A 23,498-nucleotide genomic window follows, 5' to 3' on the forward strand; every position below is an offset into this window, starting at 1 on the left:
TTTGAGCCGATGGCTTGATAAAGATCGCAGCATTTTTACTGTATAATTAATTATCATGTTCGAAACCACTGGGGACTACAGTTTGACTTCACAACCTCATCAAGGCAGCATGGAAACTCCTTCAATCTTTAATACCTAGCCCCCCTTCTGGAAGGGTTTTGTCATGTTGTTTGAACCTTGCAGGATGCAGTCGGGTTCCAAATTATTTTATTGTTTTGTATCTCAAACAGTTTAGTAACACGCCATTCCAAAATATTGAATTGCTTCCTACTCCTTTCAACAACCACTTACGTTCGTGTAGTATGAAAATATACCCAATACGCTTCACAGGTGCAATACCGGACAAACTCTGGCCTGATAAAAGATGTTTGGAGCAGAGAAAAATGTTGGTTTTGAGAAAGGGTTTTATTGCAGTTGTAGAGGGTGATGAGGTTTAGGAAACGAATACCATGGCTTGGGGTCTAGATGGCTGAAGGAACAATCATCAGGAATGAGATGAAGGGTTAATAGGTCATTATTCATGTAGATTGTAGAATAGAAGGCAGCAAACGTTCAGATAGACTTGGGTTATGGAGGATGCAGGCTTCAACATAATTCTTGTTTCATTTGGGGAGAGGAACTCTTTGTAGTCAGTTCAGGGTCTTATTGCATCAATCACGCTATTGTAGCTATCAATGGAACTGAATGTCCAGCACTGGATGTAACAGTTAGTTGATTTAATGTTGCCCGTTGTATACCACTGCTTGCAATTAATTTCTACCTCTTGATATCGCAATAGTTTGTTGTGTGCATTAATCTGGGCTTTGTTGCAGCCCATCAGTCTGTCGCAATTTGTTCAAATTTATGTGGGTAAAATAACCATTTAATACCTTGAGCACATCAGAGATCTAGCTTTATTCTGCTGGAACACACTGACCTAATTACTGTACTTCAAAGCTGTATATTGCTGTCATAAACCTCATGCACATTATCATTTAATTTGCAAATTTCTCACTTGTTTGAATTTATGATTTTGTTTCTCTTAATCCCTGTCTAACCTTTACACTGTCTTTGATATGACTGGCCAGGCGAGTACGAAGTAGGAATTTGGGCAGTGTAGTGAGAAGTCAGAATTAAACATTTGAAATTTCACAGAAACAATAAAGAGTACAATTGAATCATTTAAACCATGGATGCAGTACAGTTGGGCATTTTATTGGAAGGTTTACAGTTTTAGCTATTCACGACTTAGCACTTTGCTGACAACAGTAGGCAGAAGCTCTTCTACCAGTTCACGGCCTTCTTATGGAAATGATGCTGACAATAACAAAATTCTTCAATTAAAGAAGGACACCTGTACACTCAAGTGGAAAAGCTGGACTGAAAAGAAATGAAGCTGGTTTGGTGAAGATAGATCTTGTAGTGGGACCTCAGTCATCTAAGGAGCATGTCACAGACAATTAACATCATTAGCATAGCAATTAAGCCCTTTATAGGTGGCAGTTTTATAGGTGAATAGTCAGTACAATGCTGTGCCATTTCAGCAACCATTGTCCAGTGCGACACTTGATACCAGGTCCATTGATTTTCAGACATCTGGACAGCATTCCAAAACAGCAAATCACGCCCACTGTTAGTGTGTGCAAGCAGTCAAGCTCATGTATTAGGAGCCCTCTGAGAAAGGGCTTTGCCCTAAACCCCAGGTTACCTCACCAACTTATTTGACCTATTCCCTGCTCTACCCACTCAAACCTGGAATCACTGCCAGTGAGGAAGGAGGTCTTAAATTTGTTCCAGAACCTCGCAGCCTGAGACCCGGCGCCTGCTCAAATAAGGGGCTGCCTGATTTGGGTACGCAGTGCTGCCACCTTGGCACCATTGTGACAGAAACTGGCTCAATGGCTGCACTTATATAGTAAATTACTAAGGTGGGAAATGGGTCCCATTCTGTCATGAATATATTTCCTGTCATCAGTGAGGGATTAGTTGGAGTACTGGCGAAGATTACAGTGACTCCTGCAGGATGTGGCCAAGGTGGGGATGTGGTGAAATCCAAAGTTCATGAAAACAATCTGATTGTAACGTTTAATTAGCCTGCTCAATTGATTTCATATGAACACTGGATGTGATCTTTATATTAATGCAGTATAATAAGGGGCACGGTTAATATCGAGTCATAAGGAAAATAGAACTCTTGCAACAGTTGGAAACATAATCCCTCTACATTTTAAAGAAGAACTATTTTAATAGCCATAGCCACTAACTACTTATAGTACTGGACTACTCATGTAGATAGACTGACTTCACATTGCAGCAGAGCACTTTGCAAGATCAATTCAATGACTGGCTGTTTGACCATGAAGTATAAAATGCTTGGTTATTACAGTAACTAATTTAGGTTATTGAAATAACTAATTTGGCCATTATGAGACTCCAGTACACTTTGAGGTTGGCTTCGAATTTCTTTATTGCAACAAGGGACAGCAGCACATGTAGTGTTGCTGGTGCCTACACACCAAGAAGAAATGCTTTTTAAAGAAAACTCTCATCTCGACTGAACACTGACTGTCATTTCCTTTTCAAAAATCATAACAATTTGAAACACTTGTCAATTTCAAATTAGCATGCCTATGAAATCCTACAAACAGTAATGCATTGCTAATGCACTTAAGTTTAATTAGCTATTGATTTCTGCAGGGTGGACAGATTTTGAAAGATTTCAATTAACTCTAAAGCAAAGGCTGGTCAGTTAAAATCAGTGTATTGTCTGTTAACAAGGGATAATCAATATTCATAATAGCTTCATTAAGGTAATTTATTTGTTTAACAGGTACTGGGTTTATCCTCTCAAAAATAAGAAACAAGTTAGACCTCAAATAGCTTAACATTTAGTCTTTTATTCTTACCAGAAGAGGAAAGATTAGATCATTAAATCAGAAAATGATAGAGCACAGAAACTGATTTGATTTGGCCTATTAAATCTGGGCTGGTATTCTCTCTGCAAACTATTTAGTCTAATGCAATACTCCGACTTGTTTCTTGTACGTTGAACTCTTTATCAAACAACAGATTTATTATTAAGAGAATTCAGTCATTCTGCTTCAACAACAATTAATTTTCCTCATTTGTCATGTAATTGGACTTGTGATTATCTTAAATTGGTGCTCCTTTACCAACAGCATCCCAATTATTCAGTAATTCTGTTATGACCTTTGATTTTAAACACACTTTAACCAGTAGCAGGCATAGCCAGCTCTTTGTAAATACCTTTTTAATTAAAAAGCAGACCATTGCTTGCCTTTTTAAGAATGTTAACGTTGAGAGTATGCTATAAACAAGAGGGGAATGCTGCATGATGCAACAGAAACTTCAGTCCTGCCAATGATCCAATGTGTGACATTGGAACAGTAAAATCTCTTAAATGCATCTGCATTGCCCCCCCACCAAACCCACACCCTACCTACTCATGCCATGGACAGCATTCAGGTACATTAGGAAGAAAATCCATGTTTGCTGTTTGTAGATCTCTTTCTAAACTCTCTTCCCCCATTCCTGCACATGATCAGTCCTGATCCCTGGTTTTTTTGTTCTGGTTTTCTATTCTGAAGGTTGTGCCTGATGTTTTCATGGATTCCATAGCCTCTCCAGCATTAGGACTTGCTTCTGAATTTTTAGTCCCCAACAGACAGTGAGGCATGACACACAGACCACATCTCAGTACATTAACCTTTCCAGCTGAGGTATCCCAGTCAACATTTGTCCCCATTCCTTACATCAACATGGTATGCTTCTACATTAACAATGAGGTGAAGAACTAAGATCATACCTCCAAAGTTATCTCTTTGACCCCGATGTGAAAATTTGACAAGGCCAGCCTACTAGGCCATTTCAGTGGGCAGGGAAAGAGTCAACCACATTGCAGTGAGGTTGAAGTCAAAGGTGGGTTGGATTTCTTTTTCACATCAGTGAACCAGATAAGCTTTTACAACAACGAACATCGTTTCTCAGTAGCTGCTGCCAGCGAGTTGCAGGCAACATGTATCTTGTGTTTGCAACAACTTACTACTGTAGATCTGAATTATTTGAGGGAGTCTTTCTGGAAGTGGAAATAAATGCCTAACGAACAGTTCTGATGGCTAAGGCCGCTCCTCGGTGATCTAAAACCAGCAGTGGGCCAAGAGGCGGCTGCTTTGTAAATGAACAAATGCTGACATTCCTTTCAGAGTATTCTCATAAGAAATGTATGCCTTCACTGAATTATTCAAAATTTGTTACATTTTGTGGAAATAAATCAGTTATCTAGAGCAGTTAAATATGTGTGAAGTTTTAACTATTGAAAAGCTTGTTTACTGACATAGAAGAAAACTGATGAGCTGAGTTTTGTTTTAGAACTGCCTTGTGGTTGTGTTTTGATTTTATTTGTCATTCGTTGGGGCCTTAAATGGCGATTAATGTTCCCCCCATGATGTAACAACTGAATACAGATGGATATGACACTGAATTGTGCAGATCATCAAGGTCTGAGGTTAGTCTGAGTTGAGTTCACCAATTTTAGCCAGAGGAGCAGGAGGAATGTTATAGTTGGCCTCAGTTTGTTGGTCTGGATACCACTGTTACAGACAACTGCAAACTCTCCAACAGTAATTCCTGTTTATCCATTGTCCGCTTCCTCCCAGACCTTGTCTCCCATGGCACTGAATTTAAAATCTTTGTTGCTGTGGTTCTGTTCACCGAGCTGGAAGTTTTTGTTGCAAACGTTTCGTCCCCTGGCTAGGCGACATCATCAGTGCTTGGGAGCCTCCTGCGAAGCGCTTCTCTGATGTTTCCTCTGGTGTTTATAGTGGTCTGTCCCTGCCGCTTCCGGTTGTCAGTTTCAGCTGTCCGCTGTAGTGGTTGGTATATTGGGTCCAGGTCGATGTGTTTGTTGATGGAGTTTGTGGATGAATGCCATGCCTCCAGGAATTCCCTGGCTGTTCTCTGTCTGGCTTGACCTGTGATAGTAGTGTTGTCCCAGTCTGTTCGCCGAGTTGGAAGTTTTTGTTGCAAACGTTTCGTCCCCTGGCTCGGCGACATCATCAGTGCTTGGGAGCCTGCTGCGAAGCGCTTCTTTGATGTTTCCTCCGGTGTTTATAGTGGCTATAAACACCGGAGGAAACATCAAAGAAGCGCTTCGCAGGAGGCTCCCAAGCACTGATGATGTCGCCTAGCCAGGGGACGAAACGTTTGCAACAAAAACTTCCAGCTCGGCGAACAGAACCACAGCAACGAGCACCCGAGCTACAAATCTTCGCACAAACTTTAAAATCTTTGTCCTTGTTTCCAAAACCCTTCAAAGCCTTGTCCCACCCTATCTCTGAAACCTTTTCTAGTCTTGTACCTCTGGCCCTGACACTACTTTCTCCTATTTTGATAGTTCTGGTTTTTGCACCACTGTCCATCGATCTTTCCGTCGCTACAATCGCACCTCCAGAATTCCCGCCCTGAACCACTTTGCAGTTACACTCTCCATATCTTTGAAACTTTCTCAATATCTGTCCATTAATCAAATTTCCCATCACCTCTCCTTACTCTTCCATCTGGTCTGGCAGCAATCCTTTGTATTCTTACCTTTTCATTCCTCATGAACTAGTTTAGAATATTTATCCATTAAATTTGTTTAAATGTTTCTTTGCATGGGTATTGAGTGAAAACTGAACAGTGTTTAGCTTTGATACCTTGTAAAGAATACCTGTTTAAATGGGACATCAGAGCTGGCAAGCTTCTACAGAATATATCTCAGTATTGTGTCTTTACATTCAGGACAATAAATGAAGTGTTTACCATTTTAAACATCTGGCATGGTGGGATTCAAACCAATGCTCCCAGAAATTTGCTTGATGCTGGATTGCTAGACCAGTGACATTAACATTGCATTCCCCATGTGGTAGTTAATTGGGTACCTTCAATGCTCTGCACCTTTGGGATTTTGTGTCCTATAGGTTGGATGTTTCACATGCAGAAATTTAAGGAGACATCATTCAATGGTCATCTGCACTGTTCCATAATCCAATAATTCCACTTAAGATTTGACTAAAGTGTGGAATAATAAACAAGATTTGCTTTTTTGGAAACCCAGTAGCTGACGTCAGGTGAAATTTATTGTCACAACTTGAATTGAAATAATTTCAGCTTTAAACATTGTCTATTATGGCCAGTGACTTTAACTATTTCTGTAGGCAACACAGTTAAAATCAAGACATCAGTCATTTGACATGCTGCAGTCAGAGCTGATCTTGCAGTGCATTCTGAGTCACTAGTGAAATAGGTTCTTGGAAGCCTCTGCTTACAATAGATAATATCCTTAGTAAATGAAGTTTGGAGACTGGATTGGCCAAATCGGAACCCTTCTTGCTTGTAATTGTGTTGTTTTCCTATTTCTAGGATTGCACCATCTGTATGGAAAGGTTGGTCAGCTCATCGGGCTACGAAGGTGTCATGAGTCTGAAAGGAGTGAAACCGGAATTGGTTGGAAAGCTCAGTAAATGCAGTCACATGTACCATCTCCTGTGTCTTGTGGCCATGTACAACAATGGCAATAAGGTGAGGTCCATCAGTAACTCAAAATCATAACTGTGAAGATCTGGTAATAGTGATTGCAATTTTGTAATTCTTTTTCTTCCTGAAGTTGTAATATCTAAAAGACTTGTTTTAGTTTTGTTTCAATCGAGAATTTTTTTAAAAAGTTGATCATGGGATGTGTGGATGCTGGACAGACAACATTTATTGCCCAGCCCTCATTGTTCTGGAGAAGGAGGTGATAAGGTTTTTTTCTTGAGCTGTTGCAGTCCTTAGGAATGTAATCAGGATTACTCACAGTGTTGTGAGGAACTGAGTTTCACAATTTTGACCCAGTGAAAGAACGGTGATCCAGTTCCAGGTCAGGATGGTGTGGTCTGTCAGGAAGCACTGATATAAAAACGCATTCTAACTTTTGAAGATGAAAATAAAATTTAATTTGCTATAATGTACCAAACATCACCAATGAAAATATGTGAATTCAAGGAATTTTTATAAAGTTTAAGCTGGCAGTTTGATCACATGTCACAGTTATAATATTCTTTAAACTATTATCAATTTCAATTAATTAATTAATAGATGAAAAATTGTGAAATAAATAGTCATGTAGAAAAGCCAGTGAACACATTCAAACTGTTCTGTTACAATCATAGGTACCCAATGGTTTAATTGGCTAAGAGTCAAGCAGTGGCATGTGATGTGGGAGATATTACTGAGCCACTGAGTAAAAACAAGTTAGCACAAATTCACTGAATGATATAGAGAAGAACAAATGGATGGAAATGATCAACTGGAATAAGTTAATCAGAGGGTATGATAAATTACAAGACCAGAATTTAAACAAAACACAAACATGATCACAGTGTGTGGTTGCATTGCTGACCTGCAGGTTTTTTTTTAAGAAATGTAGCTAGTTGCTATGGTATTTAGCTCCTTTTTTTTTGTGAAAATTAGGAATCTCATTGGAGGTGTGAATGGTTGTGGGCTGGGGGGAGTGGGTACCACCAATGACCAGGAAACCCCACACAGTGACCATGCAATCGGCCCTTTACCTTGAACAGTCACTATATGTGATATAACCACCACAACTCACACTACAAAATATACAGGTAGTTTTTTTTTCAGAAATTTTAGTTCCTATATTATTATCCTTCCTGTATTGGTTCACTCATGTAACACACACTATTGGTTAATTCATAAGTGATCTCTTGTGAGCTCCAAGGCTTGCTGTTCCTGAGCTAGCTCTGAGCTGGTGGCTAAGAGTGGCATGGATTCATTTGACTCCTCCTCCAATCTTCTGAGGTCAGATCTTGTTAAATAATGTTAATTAAAAATGTTTGCAGACATTTGTGGAGTCTCTGCTGTTCATTGTATTATGCAACAATTGCAAACATGAAGGGTTCAGGGAACTGAAGCCAGATAATGGGATATCATGCTTTTGAATTTGTTCTCAGGGTGTACATGATGCTGGCATTTGTTGCTGATGCCTAGTTGGCTGAAAAGACAGTGACAAAACTTTTCCTTAAACTGCCCCAGGCCTTTTGGTGAGAATGTGCCACAGTGATGCCAAGTGGGAAATTCTAGGATAATGATTCAACAATCAGGAAGCAACATTGGGAGAGATTCAAGTCAGGATGATGTGTGGTTTGGAGAAGTACACAAGACATTGCTGTTTTGGTGGTTGGGTTTGTAGAAATACACTTGAAGTAATTTATTGCAGTTCATTCTGTACACTGCAGCATGCAGCCTGCTGACAGAGCGGGGAGATGTGTCTGTGTTCATCCAGGAAAGTGGTAAATAGTCTATCACAGCCATGACTTGAGCCATGTATCTGGTAGAAGAATCTGAGATCAGCCACGTGTCACAGAGTATCCAGCGACTACCCAGCTGCTTAAGGTGTGACTGCTTCAGTTCAGTGGCTCGACAGTGATGACCCTCCAGTGATGCTGGTGGGAGACTGACTTTGCAATGTTGGTCCCATTGAAGATCATAGGAGATGATGTTCTCTCGTTCAAGATTCTAAACTAATGGGAAATAGACTCACACATTCAGAAATAACATGAGAATAAGACTGTAGTATTGGATTTAGCAATTCCTCTTTATCACACCACTGGGCTAATACTGTTGGCTGACTAGGATATTGTATTTGTGTACTCAGTTTTTAGTCATAAAATTTTAGCTTAACTAATTTATTCTTGTTTCTGTACTAGTACATTGATATGTTTCTTAAGCTATATCCATTTTGTGTTCCGTCATTACAAAGATTTGGAATACTCCTCCAAAACAAACACAGAAGAAGCATTATTTTCTTGAAAGCTGAATATAGCTTTCCATTATTGGAAAAGGCTAATTTTAAAGCATATAGTAGTATGCAGATGCCTTTCTGCTGTTGTGTTGCAGTGAGCAGGCCTCGACCCCTGTGTGTGCTAACCAGAGTCTCAGGGATCCAGTGAGTATGTGCTCGATGAGTTAGTGGTGGAGAGATTTTGGCAGGGTAGCAGGTTTGAATGCAGGACTTGTGCTCAGGTATATCGTGCCCCAAACCATTTTCATGCAACCAAGTTCATCATCAACAGAGCAAATGAAAAAGGAATGCAAAACACTGTGGATACTGGACACTGGGGCTCAGCGGTTAGCATTTCTGCCTCACAGTGTTAGGGGCCCGAATTCGATTCAGCATCGGGTGATTGTCCTTGGGGAGTTTGCACATTCTCCCATGTCAACGTGGGTTTCCTCCAGGTGCTCCAGTTCCTTCCCATTGTCCAAAAATGTACAGGTTAGGTAGATTGCCCATGCTGAATAGCTCCATAGTGTCCAGGGATGTGCACACGAGGTGGGTTAGCCATGGTAAAATGTGGGGTTATGGGGATAGGGTGAGGGGGCTGAGTCTAGGTGGGACGCTGTTCGGAGGGTTGGTATAGACTTGATGGGCCGGATGGTCTCTTTCTACACTGTAGGGATTCTATGATTTGAAATGGAAGATGCTGGAAAACACTCAGCAGATCAGACAGTATTGGTGGCTCAATGGTTAGCACTGCTGCCTCACAGCGCCAGGGACCCAGGTTCAATTCCCACCTCAGGCAACTGAATGAGCTAGACCTTTTATCCAAATTAATGGTATGATTGATATCGAGTCATAGAGATGTTCAGCATGGAAACAGACCCTTTGGTCCAACCCGTCCATGCCGACCAGATATCCCAACCCAATCTAGTCCCACCTGCTAGCACCCTGCCAAAACCCCTCTAGTCCCACCTGCTAGCACCCTGCCCATATCCCTCCAAACCCTTTCTATTCATATACCCATCCAAAAGCCTCTTAAAATGTTGCAATTGTACCAGCCTCCTCCATTTTCTCTGGCAGCTCATTCTATACATGTACCACCCTCTGCGTGAAAAAGTTGCCCCTTAGGTCTCTTTTATATCTTTCCCCTCTCATCCTAAACTTATGCCCTCTAGTTCTGGACTCCCCCACCCCTGGGAAGAGACTTTGTCTATTTATCCTATCCATGCCCCTCTGATTTTATAAACCTCAAAAAGGTCACCCCTCAGCTTCCAACACTGCAGGGAAAACAGCCCCAGCCTGTTCAGCCTCTCCCTGTAGCTCAAGTCCTCCAACCCTGGCAACATCCTTGTAAATCTTTTCTGAACCCTTTCAAGTTTCACAATATCTTTCCGATAGGAAGGAGACCAGAATTGCACACAATATTCTGACAGTGGCCTAACCAATGTCCTCTACAGCTGCAACATGACCTCCCAACTCCTATATTCAATACTCTGACCAATAAAGGAAAGCATACCAAATGCCTTCTTCACTATCCTATCTACCTGCAACTCCACTTTCAAGGAACTATGGACCTGCATTCCAAGGTCTCAGTTCAGCAACATTCCATAGGACTTTACATTAAGTGTTTAAGTCTTGCTAAGATTTGCTAAGATATACAGTTGTCAACTTGAAGAATTAGCTTTCTTGGCCCTCTCCAAATGCTGCAAAACCTGTTAAAAATTTTCAGCATTTTCTGATTTTACCCCCAGGTAAACTTTATTTGAGAGAATATATTAAAATAGAACCAGATAAAGAGTTTGTTTTTAGGCTGTGGAGTCTCACCCACCAGGAACTGACAGCACAGTAGTATCAACATCACATTTGTTAATTGGCCAGATTGTGGCTGAAGGAGCATTTTTATATCAATTACAGGTGATGGTTTTTAATTTAAAACCTTTGGCCAAGTTACATTAAAAAGAAAAGGCATTTTTTTGAATGGAGTGGGGCAGTGATTTATAACTTTACATATCTAAGACCTGCACAGGAATTCCCCACAGACTGACAAATGGCAACTTCTCCCTTTGCTGACTTTCATTGTTAAAAGTTTAGCACAAGGACTACAGCAGTTCAGGAAGACAGCTCATCACCACCTTCTCGATGAGAACGAGAGACATGCAGTAAATGCTGGCACAATTAGCAATGCCTATGTCCAGCGAGTGAATAAAATTTTTAACAAGTTTATATGAACCAGGCCTGTTTCACCCAGTTTTTAATGGAAGTTAAAAAGTTAACCAACAAGTTAAAAAAATGTGAAGTTTGCACAGCTAGTCCATCTTGTGCAGACAGGGACCAGATTTGGGAACTGAAGCTCTGAGTGATGCAGCAGAGAAAATAAGAAACAGGAACTGGAATTGGGAAACCATCTGCCCCTTTGAATCTGCTTCCTCCTCTCCCCACCAGCTGATCTCTTGTTTTAATTCCAACATTTGTGCATTTTCCTCATATCCTGTAATTTACTTAACATCCTAAAATCTATGAATATACATGACAACTGAGCATCTTCCGAACCTGTCCTACTGCCCATCACTAAATAACCAGTCAATGTGCTGTCTATTTTCAGAGCGAAGGATAGAGACAAAGGGCCATATTCTCATTTGGCCATCAAGGGGTTGGATGTGGTAGACATCAGGCATGAGTGATTTTGAAAATAAGACTCTTGGACAGTGTATCTCTTTCTAATGTTTCCACAATGTGTTGCTATTTTCATAGTCACGCTGGGTGGGGTAGAACCAGCAACTTGTTCACTGTTACATGAAGTAATTGTTCCAAAGGGGTTAATGGTCACATTTACATAGGCTCCGCCCATTCTATTGATGACTCTCACACTGAGTGCAGATGAGGTGTTCTATTGTTGCTTCAGAGGGAGCGAGTGAATCTGTGCAAGATCCCCAAAGTCCTGCTAATTGTGCCTGACCGAACATAATTGTAATTATTGCTTTCATGCAATGAATCTTCTTGTTATCTATAAACAGTGTCTTTTCTGTAGATACTCTATCACTAACCAGGCAGGTCCATGACAAAGAATAATTGGTAGCAGCAAATTCCCTCCAACAATTCTTTCCATATACTGGTCAAGGTGGCAAATACCACCAGGGAAGGGTGGTCACCTGGGAAAATACTAGCTTCACCTCCAGTTATCTGATGATTGAACAGCTTTTTAATAACCTGGGGAGGGCCACCACTCAAAATGGTGAGTGTGAAGAGCAAACAACAATTGGGAACACTGAAATGAGCCATAATGAGATACTGCTGCTGAGTTAAGTTGCTGAAAAAAAAGGGTAATTGAAACCAAGGTGCTGAAGTTACTGGGTCTTCAGTGGAGGAAGTCAGGTACTTTGTGATGAACGGTTGGTCACCAGTATCCACTGAGAGACTGCTGTTACTCTGCTCCCCTATCTGTTCCAAACTGCAAGGCAGTGGGAAGCCCAGTTACAGCTCTCTTTGGGACGTTCCCTGCAGAGCTGGTTCCCAGCTGCATGCAGCATCAGTGACATTGAGCTTCCCTTCAGCCCAGTCAAGAATTTTCAAAGTGTCTCACATCTAGGATTCAATGTTCTGGAGGGGATGTATGAGTTGGAGGGTTTGTAACGAAACCTGAACTACTGAAAAAGGAAGTAACTTCTGAGCCAGTGTATGTGGTGTTAGAACAATATTTGTTCAATAATTGTAAATTTCTACTTGTATTTTACACCCCTGTGAAAGCGCTCATTTTAATTAATAAACATGTGTTCAGTGTAGCTTGGAACATGGCAATGTATAACAACCTCGGCTATCCGAACATCAATTATCCGAGTTTCAGATTATCTGAATAAGATCATAAGGTCTCATCAATCGTTTTGAACTCTATATAAAAGCACACAATATGAGAGAGACGCTTACCCACAATCACACACAGGACATCCACCAGGACAAAACTACTCTTTTGTAATCGCACATTAACAACAACAGCAAACAACACACACAACAAAACTGAGCCTCAGCCTGAATTTCCAGTTCTTCCAGAATCTTTAGTATCTGTGCTGATCTGCAATGCCACACGAACTAATGTTGGATTTCCTCCCCGCCCCACCCCCGCCAGTTGCTTGTGCTCTCCTCGCCCTCTCTGTGTGTGTGTGTGTCTCTCTCTCTGCTGGTAACATTCACCGGGAATGTGGTGCCATGGCTGAAATTCACCTGTTGCAACTGAACAGGCATTTGCTTTATCGTCGCTAGTGGAACCGACTTGCTTTGTCCCCTACCTCCACACACACACACACACACAAACACCTGCATGAATGAATTAATGAACCTTTAGTTCGCTCTTGTCCTGATCCAAAATGTTGATGGGGTGAAAGAAATCTGTTGGCAGCCGCTGCTCAGGACTTGGCACAAACACAGGATGCTCCTGAGTGGACAGAAAGTTCAGTTTGCATGTTCGATATGGCTTCCTATGTTTATGATCAGATCAGTTACCCCAACAAAATACTCCCCGCCTGCCTCATTTGGATAATTGAGGTTGTTCTGTATTACTGTAGGCTATTTCAGCACAAGTATTGAGAAGATGACGTTGAGACAAGGTTAATAAATTTCAGGTAGTTTTAAGATTAATATCCAAAACAAAGATATTCTTTCCCATATTCTGTGATGTTATTTCAATTGTGGTTACTTGTAACATGTTAAAATATTGGACTGTTAAAGCAGCCTCAAAATGCATTAATCATCACTGTATACTTGTCACATTTTGCCACCTTGTCTAAGTCATCTTAGGTAGTCATGATTTGAGAAACAGTCACATTTGAGTTCACAGCAAATCAGTGTGTTCACATGGTGCTCACAATCCATTCTTCAGATGTGGTGTTAATAGTGTTGAGCTGGGGGAGGGACACCCTAGCGATGTGGCTAAAGACTGCTCACTCCCTATGGAGACTTTTCATGATGGTCAGATTGTTATTGCAGCTTCTCATAAGTAGAACTACGAGTGTAAACTCCAGTCCCATTGCCATTAGCACAGCAGACAGCTGGAAACTGTGGCACATTTCACCCAGAGTTGAGCTTCACACAGCACAGTGGAATAGTGGATGTCATTGAATAGTGAGTTTGAAGTAATCACCAAAGCAGATTTCAGGGCAGAAGGTTGTTTCGCAATCGTAACTCCAAAGATGGAAAGCTACTGAACACAATCCATCTTGATCATTGAGGTTAGTTGTTTCATCCAGATTGCTGGTGAAGCCGCCACTCTTATCTAGAGAAGTATAGATTAGATTCCCTACAGTGTGGAAACAGGCTCAACAAGTCCACATTGACCCTCCAAAGAGTAACCCACCCAGACCCATTCCCGTACATTTACCCCTGACTAATGCACCCAACTTACACAGCCCTGAACACTATGGGCAATTTAGCATGGCCAATTCACCTGACCTGCACATATTTGGATTGTGCAAGGAAACAAGCACCCAGAGGAAACCACGCAAACACAGGGAGAATGTGCAAACTCCACACAGAGTCACCCAAGGCAGGGATTGAACCCAGATCCCTGGTGCTGTGAGACAGCAGTGCTAACTGCTGAGCCACTGAGCCACCCTACATCGTGGGAAAGGGACTGAAAGTGGTAAAACTGAATGTTAAGAATGTAATGATACAGTGTTAGATGAAAATAGCCAAAGTATTGTATCAAGGAAATTTATTACAAAATCTTACAGACCTTTATATACAATATAGTGTTAACTTACATAAAACCTTGGAGTTGCAAGAATATTGAAGATCATTAAGTTATTGTAATTTCTCTTCTTTAGGATGGCAGCCTGCAGTGCCCAACTTGCAAGGCCATTTATGGGGAGAAAACTGGAACACAGCCACCCGGGAAGATGGAGTATCATGTGATCCCACACTCACTGCCTGGATACCCAGAATTCAAAACTATTCGCATTGTCTATGACATCCCAGCAGGACTACAAGTGAATGCTTCTAACAATTTCATATCTTTTTAGGATCACTTGAGTAACTATTATCTTTTTACTGCAAATATAGTTCAGAGAGAATTTAAATTACTCATTTCTGTTGAAAAAGCGAAAAAAATGTGAATTTTGCACAGATTGCACACTATCACCACAGCACTGGCACAAATGGCTATTGTGCAACTATAATCCCTATCTGGTGGTGAAAATTAGAACACTTAGGCTTTTAAAGCTAGAATTCAGAACCAGTAAAAGCCTATGGGGACAATGTATTGGTATTGAAATTAATATATAATATTTTAAAACCCTCTATACTCTGTGTATTTTGAATATCAATTACTTTGTTTATGCACAAAGGAGAAATTACTTGTATTTCTTTGAAGAGAAACAATCATTTTTATAATCTAATATCTTTAGCAGTTCAGTAGACATGTGGTGCATATCAAACAAAGTTAATCAGATAACAAAAACAGCCTGTGGAATATGGCATGTTCGACAGGGAAAATTCCTCAAATAAATTGGAATGCAGAAACCAGATCGCAACAGGGAATATGTTCCATGCAAAAGAAAAAATGTTGCATGAAAATATATTTACTGTTTTGTAGTTTTAATTGTGCAAGATGAGAAACACAACAAAGAGATGGTACTTATAAAAAGAACTATATTTTCAGAGGTATTAAGCTGTTGTAGATTTAGAGTTGACAGTAAAGAGAGAGATTATTGTGAGGCAATCTGTTCTAAAGTTTTGGAGATGAATAAAAATGGGACATTAAAAAGGAGGGTGAAGGATTGTAAGGAAGCTTTTTTTTTACAGTTAGTGTCTGATGTCTGCTTTGAAGGAGGTAGGGGAAATTCTCAGAGGTCAGGGAAATGGTCAGAATGTGCTTGGTGAAGGAGGGAAGCAGCGTAGAGATGAGGGTGGACAAAGCCGATAGTTTTGGATGAAGGGAGAATCAAAAGTTCAGATTAAGTAGGCAAGACGTGGTATAGAAATAATTGCAGATGGCTTGGGTTTGGAAACAAACTGCTCACATTTGAAGCAACACAATCCAAGTCATTTTGCTGTACCCTGTTTTGTAAACAATGGGCAGCATGGAGCTAACTTTCAATGCACAGTGTTAGAGGGTAAAGCTCCCCAGTGGGTATTTAAACGTGTTTTAACTGTCTTAGTACTTGTGTGAAATTATGATTCATTAGTCAATCCACCTGTCACATTTCTCTCAATTTTTGTTTAAAATTGTGTGTAGGGTGTTGAACATCCCAATCAAGGAAAGAAGTTCACAGCCAGAGGCTTTCCACGACACTGCTATCTGCCTGATAATGAGAAAGGCCGGAAGGTAAGGTTTATATTTACAACATCTGTACGACATCCCCAAAACAAAACCCCAACTTGGAATCTAGTATAAGAGCTAGTCATTTATATTATTGAAAAGACGGTTGAGTTAAAATCTTGACCAGCTGTACACTTCACAAACATTCTGACAGCAAGTTTTAAATTCCTTTGGACTCCTGAATTTAGACATTTTATATTTGTAATGGAGGTAGATAATTTTTCCTCAAAGGTACAATAGGTCCCTGAGCAGAAGATTTGCCTAACTGGAGGTTACATGAATTAAAGATGATGATGTGCAAAAACCTCATTTAAAACCTTAAGAAGAGCCTCAGATCAGATATTAGTTCTCAGTTCAGATGGTAGATCAATCTTAGTTGAGGATACCAAATGGAATTATCCAAATTCTGCTGGCTGTTCCATATTTTTTGCACCCTTAAAATTTGGTATTTAAAAACAAGTCTCATGGTGACCATGTAACCAATGTGAAATGTCACAAATACCTATCTGGTTCACCAGTGCCCTTTAGGGAAAGAAGTCTGCTTCCTTTCTAATCTTTAATTTTCACTTACTAGATTCTAAAGCTCTTGATTGTGGCATGGGATCGCAGGTTGATTTTCACCATTGGAACATCCAACACCACTGGAGAAACGGATACTGTAGTATGGAATGAAATCCATCATAAAACAGAGTTTGGATCAAATTTAACTGGACATGGCTACCCAGATCCTAACTATTTGGAAAATGTCCTTGCAGAGCTGTCTGCCCAAGGAGTCGTGGAAGACTGCATAAAGGACTGAGAAGAGAACTTGAAGAACTAATCAATAAGATTTTTGGACACAGAGTATCTTACCCTGCAAAGTACATTACTAGGGTTTAAATATGCTTTGCTTTACTGCCTTGACCACTACTTTGTTAATGCCAGTTCAGGCTAGTTAAAACCAGACTGTGTTGGCCTGATTCAGTTTACTGGTGGCAAATTACAGTGATATACTGTGCAAGTTTGTGTCTGTTATTCCTTATGGAAAGACCTCCACAATATTAATAATTAGAGACAGTTAAAACAAGAGAAAGCGAGGGCTGTTGCGCCGACAGTTAATTGCACTGGTCATTCCTTTAAATAAGAACAGAAATGTTTTCCATTTGATTGAATCATACACAGTGCACCTTCTGCTATAACGTAGCTAACTGTGCACAGAGGCAAAAAAAAAGCGTCTGTTTAGTTGTCGGAATGCTGGCATCAGTCAACATGTCGCTTTCTAGAAATCATAAAGCCGTACGTGAAACATGCAGCATTTTCGTAAATAACCTGTGTACATCTCTCAGGGATGTCAGTCTTTTTGCTTGAGTGTGTCTCTGTAAATAATGTACAGTGGACAGAAGAAAGCGGAAAGTAGCTTTGCACGTGAAAACTGTATGGCTTAAAAAGTGCCCATTTTATCTTATTTTACCATACGGACAGCAAAATCATAGAGCATTTTAAAACCATTTTGACTAAGGTGGTTTAAATTTAAAGACACTGCTTATCAAGCGTTATTCAGAAATAAATAAGGGCTTGTTCTGTGTTAAAATCTGTCTCGTTACACCATTAGTCCAGCTAACTATTAGTGTCCTGGTAGCCCACGTTGCATGTCAGTAACAATTAATACATATGTCCTCAGTCGAGGTTGTTTATTTAAAGTTAACTTTTGTAACTTTAGATGTTGCTATACTTCGTAGCCAAGTATGTCACAGTCTTAACTGCATCAATTACGTCTACTGTGTTTTGTAGACTATTATGTCAATGAAATTGGCAGTGAATGTACCAGAGGCCGAGATATTTCCTTTTCATTAATGTGGATTTTTCTGTTTTTAATTTTAAAACAATGACTCAAGTTCCACATGCAACTCAGTAGGGGTGATGGTGGTGTGGGGGCAGCGTGGAGTCCTGGGATGTTGCTTTTAAGAGGATATCAAAAGACACAACAGCTATACAATCCAGCCCAACGGCAGACATTGGATAGTACTGGTGCCAAATGCAGTCACTTGATCAGAAAATGGATGCGTACTGACATTTGGGATGGATTCTTCTGTCAGACCGAGGTAGTGTAGAGTGGAATGTTACAGAGCTATGAACAGTTTACAAATGGCAATAGCTATGGAAGTGTTCAATATTATTCTGATACTGCTGTCAAATCCATTGTGTTCACAGTCATTGCTGGTGAACGTAATGTACACCAAATGCTGTTTCTGCAAGTTACATTCTCGTTGCTGGCTTGTTTGACATTCAAATATGAAATCTATTGCCCAAAAAAAAAATTGAAGGGAAAGTAAATGATCTTAGTAGAGGTTATTGACATTTCCATTGAGGTTAAGAGTCACAGTAGCTCAAAGGTGAGTAACATGTACTCAATAGCCTAGGTGTTTTGAAGGATGCTGGGTAAAATGGCAATCTCTCCTGAATTAAGACAATTTTTGAAAAAAAATGACAATTGCTTTGTTGTTAAAAATGTGCAAGCAAAACAAAAACATTTAATTCCTAAAGTGAAAAGAGATGTTGGAGAGTTTCTAGTAAGCACACTAATCTTGAAACTAAATGACAAGAGTTTTTTATTAATTTAAATAGTTGCTCAATAATTTTCACCTGTAGGCAAAAGTGGAGCTGCTCAATCTGTTCTCACAGCAAACCCCTTTCTGCTAGAGAATGATGTCCTCATATTCTATTCTGATGACACCATTATAATCTTTGTCACACCCAAGAAGTGCCATAGAAATGCACTAAAAGACCAGCAAATTCACTGCATTTGATTCTGCACACATGTCTTAAACCATAAAAACTGTTAACTGCATGTATGCTAAATTTACCAGAGAAATCAATCTGGCAGCATTAGAATCAGCAGAGGTTGGTGCCAATGGAACTACAAGCAATATTGCATATAACAGATTTTGAAACATTCACTTTTATATGGAAACAAAGACATTAACAAAGCAAGTGTAAATAGCATATTGAATCCAGTGTATTTTACAAAGTAGAAGGGCAATACCCATTATATAGACCTAGGCAGGTTCAATTTAAAAGGTATTAAATTGAGCACGTATACTCAAAGCAATTCCAGTGGTATTGGAAAGTACAAGATATTTTGGTTAACTCTGATTTTGAAGGTTAAATATAAATCACAGTTATTTTAGAACCTTAAGTCTGAAGATGTTAAGTTAGAAAGTATGACAAATGATTTATTTTGTTATTATATTTACATAACAAGTTGAAATTGAATCAGTGATGAGGCCTATTACAAAGTTGGCAATATCTCTTCTACTCAAGTGACCAATGGGCCATGAATTTAAATTCTCCTTTCTACTTTTATGAAGAACAGCCAATGATTAGGCTAAATATAGAAAATATTTATTAAAGGATTAAATTAATTAAAATTAGCCTTTAAAATAAAAAGCATAAAAATATAAGTCACCCATGTATTTTTTTTTAGATTCAAACAAAGTATAGGTATATTTGCCAAGCAATTTAGCGAATTTTATTTCTGATGATAAGAAGTAATACATTTGTGAAGAGGGTCTTATAATTGTCAGCACTTTGTAAGCCTAAACAAGTTCCACAAGACAAAAAGCATGCATAAAGGTCCCATCATTTGCAGAGGATTTAATAACATCCTAAAATATTAACATTACTGTATGGCTCTCTCACAAATACCTCAAATATACATTGACACTGATGAGAATTAATCTGTTTGGTATATTAAAAGAGCAACCTTGTAAGAATGCAGAGAAAAAGGGAAAATGCTGAAAATCATCCAATGTGTGCTAGTTTCTGTGGAGACTGATGAAGATCATTGGTCCAGAAGGTAAAATTTGTTTCTCTATTCACAGAGACTGCTTGATTTGCTGAGTACTTTCAGCATTTACTGTTTCTTAGGTTTTCAGCATCGTTAGTGCTTTGCTCTTGGTTTTTGTAAAGCGCAGATTCCAGCTTTGTTGTCTTTGGCTAGTCGATGTTGTTTTTCCCTGGGAAAGCAAGTTGTACTGGTCGTTGACACATAACACTAATTAAGAAATTGGGGAAAGACGTAATTTGCTCTCGAGTGATGAATTATTCTTGTTACCTTCCCAATTAGTACAGTGTCATCAATATTCCACTGAACCTTTTGCCTGGAAGCTACTCACAATTTGCCAGGAATAACTTAGCAGTAAAACAGACAGAGCAGTAAGATGGTAGGAAATTGTAGTTGATTTTCCATTAGTGCATTTTGTAAAACTCATTAATTTTCTCGTGTTACATTTTATTTGCCATTTTCTCTACCATTTTAGTCAGTGTTGTTTGACACAACTTGTTGCCACCTTGAAACTTTGCAGTGTAGATTCCTTAATTCCCTACCATCCCCATACGTTTGTGTTCAAAATCAAGATGAGTTACTAAAACAAAAACCAAAAGAATTGCAGATGCTAGAAATCAGAAACAAAAACTTGCAACAGCTCAGCAGGTCAGGCAGCATCAGTGGAGAGAAATTAGAGTTAATGTTTCGGGTCCAGTGACCCTTCCTCAGAACACAAAAAATGAACTTAAGTAACCCTGAGATAAACAGCAATTCGTAAAATTTCAGACATAGCATCAGTCTGCAGTATTCAATCAGCCATGATCATATTGAATGTCATGGGGAGCTCAATGGCTTCTTCCTATTCCAATACTAGCATCCATTGGCCTAATCTTAAACCAACGCACTGTGCAGAAAAGCCACAGGATATGGTGGAACATTGTTGCTAAATCATTGTTGACTTCAATATAAAGTCAACCAAGTGTGAAATGTGTTGAATCGGACATTGTCAGTTAACTAAAGGATAGATAGATTTAAAATTGCCGCTATGTGACTGAGTAGGATAATGGTCATGGATCTAACATTGAGTTCAACTTTAGTCACAAGTGTTTCATTTTAGGAAAAATGTTGTGAAATAAAAGTTAATTATGTCGAAGGGAAAATGATAAATCAAAGGTAGCTGGAAGGAAAGAAACAGAAAATCAGGATTGAAATGTAGCCATTCACTTCAATTTTTACATTTGTCACATTAAAGTGAAAGACAATAAACACAAACTTGGAAGCTTTTGCCTTTGGAACACGTTTTGTCAGAAGTTCCAGATTTTTAAATGGGGCCTAGTTTCTGGAGAAGGTCTTAGATCTTCAGCCTTCTTTACAACTCCCACGTTTTTCGTTTTCTTGCGAGCAAACAAGAAAACCAACAGGACTCTTAACAGTCTGATATAGTGCCATTGTAGCTAAGCATAGATACTGTCACATTTATTGCCTGCATATATTTGCCTTACTTGGCATAGCTATCGTAAATGGCATTGGGAGTTCTAGGCTATTTCAATAACCAGGCAAGTGTTTCCTACAAATCTGTTTGCTGCACAACCCTTATAAGAAAGGGAGCTTCACTTTAAAGATCCAGGCAGAAATTACTGCGATGATTATAGGTTACGTGACATGGCTACTTTTTAATCAACAGTACAAAAATATTCTCTAGAAATGAAGAAAAGTATGTCAAAATTTAAAATGGGAATGAATAGCATAAAATAAAGATTTTAATTCAACATAAACTTACAAAGCCACTCGATGTGGATTCAATGAATCACAGCTTATATGATTTATTCATCCAGAGAAATCTGGTTGGAGCCCTTGAGCCAAATGTAAATGTTTTTACTGTTACTTTAATAAATTGAACTTTTTACTCAATATGTGAACAACAATGTTAAATATCACACTTGTTTTGATGCCATTGAGACATTTATGATATATTTCACACTTTGAAGGAAACAATGCATCCTAGGTTCTAAATAAGATATCAAATATGAGTACCATTACAAAAAGACAAGTTTATTGAAGTGGGTTCAAATAACTAGTCAATATATCCATGCAATATATTTTTAAATTATGTTAAAATGAAAGTGTTCCTTGAAGAATAATGGGTGCCCTAAGCATATTGCTGTGAGGTACATTAAAAATTTCACTGAATTTGAATGCCGAACATCTAGATTAACTTTAAACTCAGCCACTTCAGATTTTGTGGAGATAAACCCTATCTGATTCATATATAACTCCAGATTATGTAAAGTGCTTCACATTTGAAAAGAATGAGACATGTAAATATTTGTGTCCTGTTCTAGTTTTGAGGAGAGATTGCCTTGGGGGAAATGTGATGTGTTGTGTTATATTTCATGCAATCTGCACAATATTGATGTAGATTTTGATACTGCAAAATGTGATATGGATCACGGATTCTTTCTTCCATGACTATGTCTTGTGTTGTTATTTACTCACCAGCTCATCTTGAATTTATGTAATGAACTCATACAATATGTATAAACTATTGGATAGTATTGGATTTGCTTGTAACTGTTAGTTATAAATAATGAATAAACTTTATTTGGAGGATAAGATTTTACAGTTGCCAGGTTTTTTAAAAAAGGCTTTTCCACCACAGTTTCTTTGCTGAAGAAATTCTTATTCTAGAAATGATATAATTGGATCCCCCAGGAGAACATTGTGATGAATTGATCCTTTTCACAGTGTTTGAGTCATTTGAATTTATTTTCTGAAGACAAAAGCCAGAATAATGATAGTGTGAATTACTGTGTAACTATCAGAATGACGTCCCTCTTGCTGCATTAACCTGATGCTGATGTTTGAAATTTCAAGGGATCTCTTAGAGTTGACAAGTTGTATTTTTCTTGAAATGGGATGGAAAATTATTTAAGCAGATTCTGCCTTCACTTTTAACTTAATTTCAAAGTGGAGTTCCAGATGTGTAGATTTTGTCTTTCTGCAATTTGAGAAGCAATCAAATTAGAGAAGATAGCAAATTAGCACTATACTTGTTCTGATAGTGGCAACCATTCCAAATTAGAGTCAGCGATGAGATGCTTGCCACAATATACTGTATAGATATGGTTCACTTTCCTATTTTCACTTGCAGGTATCTCATCTGCTGATGACTTGAGCCAGGTGACACAGAGGGATCAATAGCAGTCAAATTGATTATTTAAATGATGCCACTGAGAAAGGTTATATGATTGTAATATGATAAATGCAAGAATGAATTCTGTACTTGAACATGAGACATAAACAATAGGTGTCCACTGGAAAAAGGCAGAAAGAGAAATGGGTATATTTCATAAATATGTACTGAATATTCAAGTGATTTTTTTTCAACAGAGCTAATCAGTTGTTAACCTGTTTCCCTCAGGTATTTGGTTTTAAGCTTTAGTGATCAGTACAAGTCACTGTTAAGGCCGCATTTAAATTCTTCAGAGAATTCCAACCTTCAGAAAGAGGAATGCATCAAGTGTATTAGTGGGAGAACATGGATGGATTATCAAGAAGTTGAGAATCTAAAT

The 23,498-nt window shown here is 38.9% G+C and overlaps 1 protein-coding gene across 1 annotated transcript in view; it reads left to right on the plus strand.

The window, feature by feature from the left end:
- Positions 1–22,557, plus strand: part of dtx1 (deltex 1, E3 ubiquitin ligase) — a 240,970-nt gene extending 218,413 nt beyond the window's left edge. Inside the window, exons 6-9 of the mRNA XM_043715649.1 lie at positions 6,400–6,558; positions 14,629–14,790; positions 16,038–16,127; positions 16,696–22,557. Coding sequence (XP_043571584.1) covers positions 6,400–6,558; positions 14,629–14,790; positions 16,038–16,127; positions 16,696–16,920 — 636 coding nt within the window. The 3' untranslated portion in view covers positions 16,921–22,557. The remainder of the gene's footprint in view (positions 1–6,399; positions 6,559–14,628; positions 14,791–16,037; positions 16,128–16,695) is intronic.
- The last annotated feature ends 941 nt before the right edge of the window (positions 22,558–23,498 follow it).

The sequence above is a fragment of the Chiloscyllium plagiosum genome, chromosome 25 (genome assembly GCF_004010195.1).
Source record: "Chiloscyllium plagiosum isolate BGI_BamShark_2017 chromosome 25, ASM401019v2, whole genome shotgun sequence".
Taxonomy (NCBI): domain Eukaryota; kingdom Metazoa; phylum Chordata; class Chondrichthyes; order Orectolobiformes; family Hemiscylliidae; genus Chiloscyllium; species Chiloscyllium plagiosum.